This window comes from Stegostoma tigrinum, chromosome 33, assembly GCF_030684315.1.
Source record: "Stegostoma tigrinum isolate sSteTig4 chromosome 33, sSteTig4.hap1, whole genome shotgun sequence".
Lineage (NCBI taxonomy): Eukaryota > Metazoa > Chordata > Chondrichthyes > Orectolobiformes > Stegostomatidae > Stegostoma > Stegostoma tigrinum.
In genome coordinates this window covers 6999221-7013607 of record NC_081386.1, presented here as the reverse complement: position 1 = coordinate 7013607, position 14387 = coordinate 6999221, and the positions used below count along the sequence as shown (strand labels likewise).

Here is a 14387-nt window from a genome sequence, read left to right as displayed (position 1 = left end):
TGTTTCCACACTGTCGAGAATCTAATCTAACGACAAAAACAAAGATGACACGGTGTGAAGCTGGATGAACACAGCAGGGCAAGCAGCATCAGAGGAGCAGGGATGTTTGACGTTCCGGGTCGAGACCCTTCTTTAGAAATGGGGGAGGGGAAGGGGATTCTGAAATAAATAGGGAGACAGGTGGAGGCGGAAAGAAGATGGATAAAGGAGAAGATAGAGTGAGAGGAGACAGACAGATCAAAGAGGCAGGGTTAAAGGGCGAGGTATAGGGGCAGGTGTGCCACTTGCTTTGGTTGCAGGGAAAAGTGGTGGGGCTGGAAGGGAGTGTGGAGCAGACAAGGGAGTCATGGAAAGAGTGGTCCCTCCGGAAAGCACATAAGGGTAGGGAGGGGAAAAATGTCTTTGGTGGTGGGGTCAGATTGCAGATGATGGAAATGTCAGAGGATGATGCGTTGGATTTGGAAGTTGGTGGGGTAGTATGTGAGGATTAGGAGGATTCTGCTTTAGTTGTTATTGTGGATAGGGGTGAGGGATGAGTTGCGGGAAATGCAGGAGACATGGTCGAGGGCATTTTCCATCACTGTGGAGGGGAAGTTGCGATTCTTGAAAAAAGAGGACATCTGGGTTGTTCGGGAGTGAAATGCCTCATCTCAGGAGCAGATGTGGCGGAGGCAAAGGAATTGGGAATAGGGGATGGCCTTTTTACAGGAAGGTGGGTGAGAGGAGGAATATTCTAGGTAGTTGTGGAGTTGATAGGATGGATATCAGTTAAAATGGATATCAGTTTCCAGGTGGATGCCAGAGAAGGAGAGAGAGAGGTCAGGAAGGAGAGAGAGGTGTCAGAGATGATCCAGGTAAACTAAGGTTGGGGTGGAAGGTGTTAGTGAAGTGGATGAACAGTTCGAGCTCCTCATGGGAACACGAGGCACCGCCATAACAGTTGTCAATATAATGGAGTAAGAGATCGGGGATAGGGCCACTGTAGCTTTGCAAGAGGGATTGTTCCATGTACCCTACAAAGAGGCAGGCGTAGCTTGGACCCATGCAGGTACCCATGGCCACCCCCTTTGTCTGTAGGAAGTGGGGGGAATTAAAGGCGAAGTTGTTGAGGGGAGGACGAGTTTGGATAAGCGGATGAGGGTGTCTGTGGAGGGGGACTGGTTGGCTGTATAAAACAAACCCTGCCCCTCGGAGTTCAAACTGATTATGACACAGAATAGAAGGTCCCAAAATGGATTAGATTCAAAATGCAGTCGTTATTATTATGTGAGGAAGTCAGGCTGCCAAAAAGAGAATGAAATGATAAGTTAATCTGTTTGTAGTTTAGAGAAAAATATTGGCCAGTTCATTCTACTCTTAAGTGAATAATGATTTGCATGGATTTATATCCAACTAAGTAGGCTATTGGGGTTTGAATTTACTATTGATTTGAGAACATCTCAGAGTGGAACATTCAATTCAATGTCGTAGGCTCAAATCTCTATGAACTTAGAACCATAGAATCTGTATAGTGTAGAAGCAGGCCATTCAGCCCATTAAGTTCATGCAGACCCTCCAAAGATCATCCCACCCAGACCCGCCCCCTTACTTCTATCCCTGTAACCCTGTATTTCCAATGGCAAATCTACCTAGCCTGCACACCTTTGGACTGTGTGAGGAAATTGGAGCACTGGAGAAAACGCATGCAGACATGGGGAGAATGTGCAAACTCCTCACAGACAATAGCCTGAGGGCGGAATCAAATGTGGGCCCCTGTCTGTGAGGCGGCAGTGTTAACCAGTGAGCCACCATGCTTTCTTGCTTGTGAGGAGGGTCAGCTGTGGTTTAATTTATTGTATACTCCCCTTTGGGCCAGTGGGTTCAAGTTCTACTCTAGAGACATCAGCGTGTATGCAAATTGATTTATCAATGCAGTCCTGCACTGTCAGGTCATTTCTTAAAGAAACGCTGTTAAATTCAAACCCTGAGCGTTTCCATTTTATGTTGATGTGAAAAAGAACTCCATGACAATATTTGAAAAAAGATAGGATTCTTCTGAGAACAGTCTTCCTTGATCAAATTTATTTTGTGGTCATTACCTGAGTTCTGTTGATGAGAGCTTGCTGTGCAGTTTTGCAGGCACCTTTTGCTAAATTACAAGAGTGACTGCCCATCACATGTGACTATAGAGTCCTATCCCGAAGTCATGCAAGTTAATTGTAAGTTCTCTCATTCTGCTAACCAGTTGACCAAAATTGGATGATTCCTTATTAACAGAAACTCTTGTGAGCAGTGTCCAAAGTGTGGCCATAAGATGATTCCTTTCCTTGAGGAACATCAGTGCAGGGAATCTTTAATTTACCTCATGTATAAGATGTCACCAGATAACTGACTTGCTCACAGTCCATGTAGCATGGATGAACTTTAAACTTCTGAGACATTACCTCATTTTTCCAGTTTGTAGGGTAGAATCAACATCTTTGTAGTGTCTGTGCCTTATACTATCATGTGTGATAAACCTGAGGTGAAAAATTAGCCTTGGCTAATTGGTTAAATGTATGGTAATGACTTAAATTGGAGTTATGAGAAGGTCCGCAGGATTGCAAAACCTAGATTACAGATGAACTCTGATTCTTAGCAGTTCTGATTTCAACAAGATTAAGAGTATGAAACAAAAACAGAAATTGCTAGAGAAACTCAATAGGTCTGACAGCATCTATGGAGAGAAAGCAGTATTAACGTTTCCATCCAGTAATCTGTGTGCGTGTGTGTATTTATTATTGAAGAAGGGAGTGGGTGGGAAAAGGAGCAAGCAGGTTGGTGGAAATGGAGTGCAGAGACAGAGAACGATGCTGCTAAGAGTAGGTTTTTTTCCCCAGTTGGGAAGAGTGTCCAAGCATTCAAAAGGAGAAGACTGCTTAGAAAGGCATTTGGGTGTTAATTTTGATTCGAGAGTGGTACTTAGTGGGGGTGGAGGTGTCCTTCCTTGTTGGCTGGAAGATTGACAAAATCTCCATGTTGGCTTTTCCAAGGAAGGTTTCACCAATACAAGGGCTACTTGAGTACTTAACTGGAGAACATTGGAGCTTCTCCAGGGTGAACGGCCTATGTGTCCTGCTAGAAACCACAGGCTGGCAGCTGTATTGAAAGGCACCATAACCAAAAAAGTGTGACTGCTATCACAACAGCACCCACCTAACGTCTAGTATTGTTATTGCACCCCAGGCCAGGGGTTCATAGTATAGTGAGAATGAGGGTAATCATCAGTAAGGACAGGGAAGGGTGGCTGTTGACAGGATCCCCTTTCTGTTGTCTCTTAAATGAGGACTACCTTGATGTTCCGTCCCTACTTACCCTGGAAACCTAGAAACCTGGATTAATATATCAGTATGAAGCTTTTCGGTGGATAGATGTTCACATAATGGCCTCATTCAGTGGGCAGGACATCCTCAAACTTTCTTCCTGCAGACTGAATCAGGGTTGAAACATTGGCAGTCACTGCTGTCCTGCATGATTAAATATCCCCCTACTGTCAGGAGGCTGGGCATTTTATTCTGCCTGAAATATCAGTGATTTACATGTAATCATTCCGCAACTTAGAAAAAAAATGCAAGTGTCAGTACTTCACCGTTGAAATCAAGCAAAGTATGCATATATCCAGACTTTGTCTCTTGTAGATAAATAGTGGTCAGCATAATGAAGTATTCCACAGAAAATGACTTGGTTGAAAATAATCTGATTCTTATTAAGTTTTGAATACTCATGCAAGAGTAAACTGTAACAGAAAATATTGTGCAGTGATTTATTGACTCATCAAATAATTACAGGACATCTCCCTTAAGTTCACTATGTGCTACTTTCAATTAGATAATTACTCTGTGTGAGCATTTAACATTAATCTTCTGATATTATTAGTGCCAATTTTATCTGCATTCTTGTTGTATGATGTCTCGGTTGGAAGTTGTGCACTATCTTGGGCTTCTTAGTTTGTGGGTTGGATTTCCTTCTTGCGCACACAGTACATTAAATAGTGGTTAAACATTTAACATTTGCCAATTGTTCTTTTTCCAAACCAAGAATTTACAACTTGTATGCTTGCTTAAAATTGGCATTCGTATGTATTTTCCAGATTCGTATGTATTGTCCATTCTCAAAAAGAATCATTCAGTTGACTGTGTAACCAGATGACCACTTAAACAATATAGAGCATACACAAGTACCCAATCCATATGTAGTGCATACAAGGCATTTCTAATAGAAATGGGTGGAATGCACAGACATCTCTCTCATCTACAGCTTTGCAAACTCTTCGCATTGGGCCATAGGATTGTACAGTAGTGTTATACAACAATGCTTGCTATTGTTTTATTCTCCAATAAGTCAAGTGGTCAGGCTGCCACTTGTAAAGTGAAAAATGCTTGATGTTTTTATAACAGAACACATTAACTCAGAAGTAGTGGAAAAATAACTGGAAGAAGGGAGCTGATTCCAAGAGATGATACTTGATTATTCTTTTCAAAATTACGTGTTAGTCATAAAATTTGTAAACTGAAGGATCACATGAATGTTGAAAATTTTATCTCTGAGAATAGCTGGAGAGAGGAGCATACCCCAGGAAGCTGTGGCATACCCACAGCTAGCTCTGACAGAAGTAAATAGCTTTAAGATTAATGTGTGTCACAAGAGAATTCTTGGGGGAAGTAAGAAGTGAACTAAGTCCGTAACAGATAATCGTAGATTCACGCATTACCTTTTAGACTTGTTTTTAGTTTGTTCTGTGTACAGTAAAGCTTCTGTTTTTTTTTATAAAATTGAAATTTGTGGCTTGATTTTGTGGTTCAAACAAATTGTTGGGAGGTATATTTAAATCTTAGCAACCCTAACCAGTTTGTAACAATGGTCTCTGGATCCAATTTGGCTCATTATTCACTGAATTATTTCTTTCACAGATGGAGTCTGTGAATGACCTCCACGAGAGTGCATTGCAAGGCATTCAGATTATCTGTTTCAGTTGTATCGTAGCTTTCATGTGTTGGTTTCCATTTTATTCAGAATCTGCAACAATTGTTCTGAGACCGTCTGAAGAGTTTTGTCACCAGATTATAAAGACCACATTAATCTGTTTCTGACATTTGATTTGTACACATGAAAGAGAGGAATTTATTAGTTGAGAAAATTCAAGTTTTTGGTGGCCATTGTCAAATCCAGTGTTGTCTCCTTCTGATTTTACAGGGGTGGACAAAAAAGAGAAAATGTGGCTTGTATGATACTTGTCATGACTAGAATTCATCGCAGAGCACTTTACAGCTAATGAAGTACTTTTGTGATGTTAACGTCATTTTGCTGCAAAATCGATGGTTGCCACTTCATGCACAGCAAGATCCCACAACCAGCCGTGGTGGTGATGGCCAGATAAGGGTGACAAAGTAGCCATCTGCTAGACTGATGCCTTGAGGCTTTGGATTGAAATTCCAACAGAGCAGCTGAATAAAGACAGAAAGAACTGTGGACTTTGTCAATAAGAAACAAAAACAGGACTTGCTTGAAAAGCTCAGCAGATCTGGCAGCATCTATGGAGAGAAATATGAGTTAATGTTTTGGAATGTTATCTCTGATTTATCTCCATAGTTGCTTCCAGACCTGCTGAGCTTTTTCAGCAGTTTCTGCTTTTAGTTGATTCTGAATTCAGTTATAGTATAGCAGCAAACTCTCATTGATTACTGCAAGCACACATCTACTCTTGATGGAAGGAATTTGAACGTCTTCACCTGGTCTGCTGTACATGTGTCTCCAGACCAACATTATTGTAGGTCTTAACCGACCTCTACAATGGCTTAGTGAGCCACCCAGTCCCAAGGGCAATTGGGAAAGCATGGCAAATGCTGGCCTTGCCGGTAATGCCCCCATCCTATGAAAAAATAACGAAAATTAAATGATCTCCTGATGATATTTGAAGAATAACTATTGATTAGCCTATCAGGGAGGATTTGCCTGTGTTTTACTTTTTGGAATAATGCCGTGACAGCTTGTACATGCTCCTGAGGGATTCAGCATTTCATCCACATGAAGAAAACCAAAATGTTCTACAGTCCCATACTGCTGCGTTTTAGTGTCAGCTGAGATTTTGCAGAGTCCATTTATTAGAATTCACTCTCAACACTGTTACACAGAGGTGATTGGGTGCAGTCATTGATAGATGACACCTGGTAGAGCCATAGACAGCAACATGTATAGATGCATTATCTTCATGTAATTTTTGTAATGTTCAAATAAGTTAAGTGTCTTCAGGCTGTGTGTGATGGGATTGTATGTAGGATACACAAAATCCTTTGTATCGGTGAAATCACAAATTCTCCTTCCCATACCAAAAAAAAAGTAATAACAAAAATCAACATCCATGGGGAAAAATCGCAATTCCGTGATTTGTAACGAGTTCTGCACTCGCTAATTTGATCATTCACATGGGTTCTCAGGAACAAACCCTTGTGAATATGGAGGAATTGGTATATTTAAGTTGGGAAATCAGCCAGCACAGTTTATAGGCAGCAGCTCTTTTGGTTTGTTTCTGGAGCACATCCATCGCAATCATCCTGCTTGTGTACCTGTAACCAATACACAGTATGAGCAGAATGCACTATGGTTTGATGACGAAATCTTCTGACTTGCATTTTACAGTTTTGGCCGTTTCACTTAATATTCTTTTGATGTTTACTGAGCAGTGGTTGGGCACATTGGAGACGAAATTGGAAAGGCCCTGAAAGCAGGCATTTAACTCAAGTTTGTTTCTTCTGATGCTGTCAGTTGGTTGCCATGATAGCTGCACATGGCAGGCTGCTGAACAGGCTTTTAAGTGACTAGATGCTTCATGGTTGGGCCCTGAGCTCATGTTAAAGTACAACCAGTTAATGCTGGTCAGCTCCTCTTAAAAGTCAAGTAGATTCTGGCTGGAGCGAGTGCTGCAAGTGACTGGGAAGGCATTCTGAGCATGAACACCTGCGATAAATGATTGAATAGGGTATGTGTCATGCTTCTCCTTACTCGCTCACTTTCAACCTTACTGAAATCCTCTCAGCCATCCCCTATTTTCCACATGTCAAGAATATAGGCCATTTCAGCCCTTTGTGCCTGCTGCATCCTTGAATATGATCACGCTAATCAAATACTTTTATCCATCCCACCTCCATAACCCTTCATGTGATTGAAAATCGAAAATTCATCGACTTCTAGAATCATACAATATGGAAATAGACCCTTTGGACCAAGCAGTCCATGCTGACCATGTTCCCAAACTGAACTAGTCCCATCTGCCTATGTTTGGCTCATATCCCTCCAAATATTTTTGATTCATGAACTAATACAGATGTCTTTTAACCATACCACCATCCACCACTTTCTCTGGCAGTTCGTTGCACGTAAGAGCCACGCTCTGAGTAAGAAATGTTATCCATCATGTCATTTCTGAATCTCTCTCATCTCATTTTAAAAATATGCCCCTAGTTTTGACTTTAAATGCTTTAAAGACTGACCTTCATCAGCCGTCAGCTGTAGAGAATTTCAAAGATGTACCACACTGAGTTTTTAAAAGAAAAATTATCCTCCTCTCAGTCCACAGTAACATCCCCCTCATTTTTAAGTTATGTCTGCTGGTTCTGGACTTTGCAACATCTTACCCCATCTACCCTGTCTACCCCTTCAAATATTTCGTAAGCTATATTGCCAGCTATTTGGCGATATGGCCGACACCAAAGCCAGTTACGCCATACCACACCTTCAGACAGGTTCCACACCCTTACCATACACAGTGGTATGTTACTGGAGACAGTATAACCAACCAAATAGGGGATGTGCCTGATTACCTCCGAGGTGGAGGCAATGCCATCTGTGATTGGGAGAACCATGACTGAAGTTAGTGCCTGTGATGGAACTGAGACCATTGAAGTTGGCTGCTTCTAATATCTTGTTCTTCTTCCCATACCCTTTTATCCAAAATCTCCTCAGATCAATAAAATGTAGCTGGCTTAAATCTGAAAGACTTGCTTCTCTCTCCAGCTCTTTAACCCACCCCTTCAATCCATCTATCTTCTCTGAACCTGTCCTTATTTCTTACTCCTATTCGATGGCAATGAGTTGTCACCTGGCCAGGTAGAGGTTCAGGAGCAGAGGTTGAAAAGCAAGAAGATAGCGATGAAAAAAAATAGTATCCCTTGGTGTCATACTCTCTTCTAGAAGATCAGACGCTGATTGTTGCCTTTACTTCAGAGGGGCCTCCACACGGTAGGCAATGTGTACCTCTAGCCTATTGCCTGCAATGCTAATATAGATGTTTGTTTGCCTATTGCTGAACTTGCTTTTAAAGAAAAAGTATTTTTTGGCTGGAGCAAATGTTGGAAATGGCTCAGGAAAGCATTCTGAACAGAAACAACAATGAGTAATGTTGGACTGGGACAGAGAGACCTCGGGTGTTTATCAGGGAGCTTGGAGGAGTAAGGCACCAATCTAATGTAGGACTTTGAAGTCCACCCTCTTCAATGTGAAACTGTTGGCAACAATGTGAAAACTCTTGTAGACCCGTTTATGATCCAATGCCAATGTCTCCGCATTCATTGCAACACAACCAGAAGGTGCTTAGCATCTGTGTTCCACAGTGGAAGCTGAGCTTGTTGCTTCATAACTGCAGGTACTACTGTTCAAACAGGCTTGTGAGGTCTCTCGGCGGTCCAGAAATATGTCCTCCTATAATTCTACATCTTTCAAAAACAGTAGTATCTGCCAATGCTGCATTTTTGCACTGTGCATAACGAAAGTTTCTGCCTGACGTATTTAGTTTATTTAAACACCATTAAATCATAGTTTTTCTGGTCTACCTCAACCTAGAGCTAATTTGCAATATGGGCATTGGCCCATCAGCTAGGTTTCTCAATATTACATTAAGCATTTATACTGTAACCTCCTGTAAAGTCAGTTCAGGGCCAATATTTTGTTTATTTTCACATGAAGTAAAAACACACACTAATGTACAGTGCCTAAAAACTTTGATATTTCTCAACTTCATATTTTGTTTCATCTCTACTTAAGGATTGTCCCCCTGAAGCAGGTGACTTCAGACATCAGCAGTGCTCTGCGCACAATGACGTGAAGTACCAAGGACAGTATTATGACTGGATTCCCCTCTACAATGACCATGAAGCTCCATGTGCATTGAAATGTCGGGCCCGAGGAACGTCTTTGATTGTGGAGTTATCACCAAAAGTTCTGGACGGTACCCGATGTAACACTGAATCTTTGAACATGTGCATCAGTGGAATTTGCCAGGTAACATTTTACTTACCATTGTGTAATTCTCTGTGGTGTATCTGTGCTTACACAGTAGATTTTTATTAGGGTCAGCCAAGAATTAGAGAAAGTGTGCATTAAAAATAAACTATTTGTTCCTCGTAAATGCAGGAATGATATGTGTTTCCTAAGCCTTTGCCCATTTTTCTGGCAAAAAATATGCTCTTGAATCTTGCAACTCTTATCCAAACAGCTTGACAATGCATAACAGGGAGAGCTTGAAGAAAAGGGGGATCATGCTTAGATAATGCTGGAGGAACTCAGCAGATGTGACAGAGTCTGCGGAGAGACTGTTCAGAACATTAATTCTGTTTCTGACTTCACAGACGCTGCCAGACCTGCTGAGTTCCTCCATCATTTTTTTCTGTTATTTGTTTGGGATTTCCAGCATCTTCAATATTTTGATATTGAGAATAAGTGTCAGTTGCTTTGAAGGGCATAACGACAAGAATGTTGCTGAAAAAAAGAGAGATGTCAAAGATCACATCTATTACACTCATTGGGACAGTCGCAAGAATACCAAAATCTGAACAAAAGAATTTATACTGCATGAGACACAGGATGTGGATTTGTTGTCGAGATATTGCCATTGAAAAGCACACCAGGCAATGATTACTCTGAAAGCCTCTGAAGGAAAAGAAAGTCTTTGTATGGGCAGAGTATTGCTGTGAGGAATGCACCAGGAAACAGTGCTTCTGAAGCTTTAGAGATAATGGGAACTGCAGATGCTGGAGATTCCAAGATAATAAAATGTGAGGCTGGATGAACACAGCAGGCCAAGCAGCATCCCAGGAGCACAAAAGCTGACGTTTCGGGCCTAGACCCTTCATCAGACTCTGATGAAGGGTCTAGGCCCGAAACGTCAGCTTTTGTGCTCCTGGGATGCTGCTTGGCCTGCTGTGTTCATCCAGCCTCACATTTTATTATCTTCTGAAGCTTTACTTTTGTTTATTCATGGGATGTGGGAGTCATTGGCTAGGATTCATCCCCAAGGGCAGTTCAGAGTTGGCCACACTGCTGAGAGTCTGGGATCACATGTAGGCCAGACCAGGTAAGGTTGGCAGTTCCCTTCCCTAAAGGGCATTAGTGAACCAAAAGCATTTTCCCAACAATCAACAAAAATTCCAGCTTTTTATTGAATTCAAATTTTACCACTTTACTGCAGTGGCATTTGAATCCGGATCTACAGAACATTATCTGATTCTCCTGATTAACAGTCCAGCAATAATATTGCTAGATCCATTGCCTCCTCCCCCTTTTGTTTCGTTGAAAAGCACAAGTATTGGACAAATTTCCCCTGTCTGCAGAGAGCTAGGCTCTCCAAATGGAAATCTCTGGCAAACATAAATGAGCCCTTGATAATAAAATGTGAGGCTGGATGAACACAGCAGGCCAAGCTGTGTTCATCCAGCCTCACATTTTATTATCTTGGAATCTCCAGCATCTGCAGTTCCCATTATCTCTGATACTATAAATGAGCCCTTACTGTTTTGTTGAGTGTAAGACTAAAAGAAACTTTGTCAGAGTGAATTTTTTCTCAATTAAGCTTAAGTTCTGTGATACCAAACCATTAAAATTTTAGTGACAGAACTTTTCTTCAACTTATGACACGTGACCATTTGTAATAATGTTCTAAACTGTAACAGAGTAAGTGCCTGTTCTTTCGTGTTATTTTTCTTGCATTTCATCAAAACAAATGGGATATCTTGGCAATTTGCTTCTAGGTCAAAAATCCTACTTGATTATAAGCAGATAAGTAGTAGGAACGGGGGCCAGCCATTTGCTCTTTTCAAGCTTGCTATATCATTTAATAAGATCATTGATGATCTCTTACTTCAAATCCACCATCCTGAATTATCCCCATATCCTTGACTTACATTGAGTGTGGTAGTCTGTATCTAGAATTAACTTAAATGACTGAGCATCTATAGTTTTCTGGCATGGAGAATTCAGAAATGTTCACAATTGATTGAAGAATTTTCTCCTTAACTCTATTCTAACTGGTAACCCTTTGTTCTGAGAAAATAACTCCCAGTTCTATTTTCCCCAAGAGCTAGAATTATCTTTCCATCTACTCTTTCGAGCCCTTTCAGAATTATACATGTTTCAGTGAGATTATATCTCAACCTTATAAATTCTCTGGAATGCAGTCTTTGCTTTATCAAGTTCTGCTTATGACCCCTCATTCTAGTCAACAATGCTTTGTTGCATTTTATCCAGAGTGAGAAGACCAAAGCTGTACACAGGACTCCATGTATAAATATATAAAAATCCAGAGTACTTAATCTTGATTGTTCCCTTAATCTCTGTACAGTGATTGATCTCTCTTCAGTGCCTCTTTGTTTCTATGTGACTAATTTCAGAAAAATAACCCAAGGAAAATTGTGGATGTAATTCTGTTTTTTTTTCATGAATAAAGCCAAACTAGATGATCAAAGCCCATTGTATAAGACCTACACTAGCACGAGTCAGGAAGTGATGATTATTTGAGGTCATGTTTTGGTTTTGAAGCCAAAAGATTGTAGGTTAAGGAAGGATTGCTAATCTTGTTTAGAAGCATGGAGAGGTGCTCAGAGCCTACTTGGAAAGGAAGCAGTACTTAAGCCTTGGGTTTTATAAAAAGCAAACAGTTACTGAGGGTGAAAAAATGGTTGGCTCAAAAGGGGAAACCACAGGTCAGTAAACATTGAGGCCAAGAATATTGAAAAATGAAGGATTAAGGGTGGAGTCATCAGAGGTAAGAAGCTGCACCTCCAGATTAGACTCATGAAAAATATGAAGAAAGTAAGCAAATTTTCCATTTGCACACTCTGGCATGAAGCCTAGTGGGAATGCAAATCAGGAAATTGTGCATATGCAGCCCACACTTTTCTTTCCAATAATTTTAAATGGATGTAAAATCATGGGTTGTCTACACAATTTACTGCTGCAGGCTCCCAGTGGACAATGCTCTGTGCCAGGATTTTGCAGGTGGAAAATTGACCCTTGCGTCTTTGTAGAATATAGAAAAACAAAGTTTTCTTTGCTTAATTGAAGGACATGGAAGAGCTGTAGAAATTCAGCTGCTGTCCAGAAAGAGATTTGAAGATCTTCTTTAGGGCACACAATCTTATCGAGCACACAACTATAGAATGCACATCATTACAAGAGTGAGTGAAGTTAAAAATTGAGTGGAGGCCACCATTAATTTGAAGAAATGGAGTGGAACAGAGAATAAAGCTTAGCCTGGAGCAAAACCTTGAGTTACTCAAATAAGATTGAGTGGACGAGCCAAGAATTGTTGCACAGGTGGAGTAATCTAAGAACCAAACAGCCACGAACATAACTTTGTTAGGATGCCATGCAAAAATAATTCATTCTGTACTGCCTGACATCGGAGCTTTCTTACATGTCCAAGCCAACACACAGCCAATGCCAATAATCTGGTTTAACAGTGGACAATGCTTTCTCCAAAATAAGCTTTTCTTAAGAATAGTCTTCCATGATGTATCAGGCTTGCTACATGTGACAGTTCTTATGAGAAAGGCTTGGGCCTCCTGTTTACCACCATAAGGCAAGTAAAGTAATCACTAGGCCCTTTGCCTGTCCTGTGCACAGTTTTTATAGACACACAAATATGGAAAACAGGCGTGTGAATAGACTGGCCATTCAAACCTGCGCTGTAATTGGGATGATGAAGGCTGATCATCCAACTCAGTACCTTGTTTCTGTCTTTGTCCCATATGCTTTTATCCCTTTAGCGTCAAGAATTATAGTGATCTCATTCTTCAGGGCATTCAATGTTTTGGCCTCAACTACTTTCTGTTGCAAACAATTCCACGGACTCACCACTCCGAATTTGGAATTTTCTCCTCTTCGCAGTCTTAAATGCCTACCCTATAACCCAAAGCTGTTATTTTCTCCTGATAGAGTTGTAGAGGTTTTTATGAGAGCCCCTGCCCCTGCACTGCCTTTATTCTTCTGAACTCCAGTCACTATCATCCCAACTGATCTGGTCATTCCTTATTTGTCACTCCTGCCCATCCCAGGAATCAGTTTGGTAAACTTTCACTACACTCCCTCCAATGCCAGAGCATCCTCCCTTAGCTGTGGAGACTGAAGTCACACACAGTATTTCAGATGTGGTCTCACCAAGGCCCTGTAAAATAGCAGCAAGACATTCCTGCCTCTTTCACTGTGGGAAGGCCAACAAACCATATACTGCCTTTCCTGCTTTGCCTATGTGCTTACTTTCAGTGGGTGATTAATAAGGGTACCCAGATCTTGTGGTATCTCCCTCTTTCCTAATCAGTCACCATTCAGATATTAATCTACAGTCTGTTTCTGCTACCAAAGGGGTTAACCTCACATTTATCTACATTATACATAAGTTATAAACGTTGATCATGATACATCGTATGCAAAATATTAAAACACAATAAAAACATGATGGCAACAAAAGTAGATTAAAAGATGAAGAGGCAATCTTGGTGAAGGTTAGTGATAAGGAAACTAGCCTGTCCACCATGTCTGTGCCAGCACTTTGAGAGGACTCTCCAATCGATTCCACTTGCACGTTATTTCCTCTGACGTCCTGAAAATTTTTCTTTTTCTACTATTTATCAAATTGTCTTTTGAATGTCATTTTTGAATCTGCTTTGATTACCCTTCAAGGAAGAACATTCCAAATCATAATGGGGAGAAAAGGCATTGCCTGGATTCCCTCCAGGTTCCTGTACTGTCTTAAAAAGCACAGTTTGGGTGATACTTTAGTCTCAAGGTAATTAAAATATTGTTTTATGCCAAGCCATTTCCATTTTGGATTCTGCTTTACAGGAAGAGTTTTTATTTAAAATAAAAACAACAGTTCCAGTATTCAGTCCATTTAACATTATAAAGCCAAAACACTGTGTTCTACATGAATCTCTTTTTAAGCCTATGTAGAGCTGTAGTTTGATAGAGAGAGTCTGGTATGAATCTTAATCATCAATTTTTTTAAAAAATCTACCTTAATTGGTGAAGCTATGGATAATAAAACAAGGATTGACAATTCACTGGCAACAGGACAGTCATTTTTCCCATGGTATTTAATGTTT

General features: G+C 40.7%; 1 protein-coding gene across 1 annotated transcript in view; it reads left to right on the top strand.

Moving 5' to 3' along the window:
• The window catches only part of adamtsl3 (ADAMTS-like 3), a 582072-nt gene that overhangs the window by 283118 nt on the left and 284567 nt on the right, over positions 1-14387 (top strand). The window contains exon 6 of the mRNA XM_048563174.2: positions 9055-9291. Within this exon, the coding sequence (XP_048419131.1) occupies positions 9055-9291 (237 nt within the window). The remainder of the gene's footprint in view (positions 1-9054; positions 9292-14387) is intronic.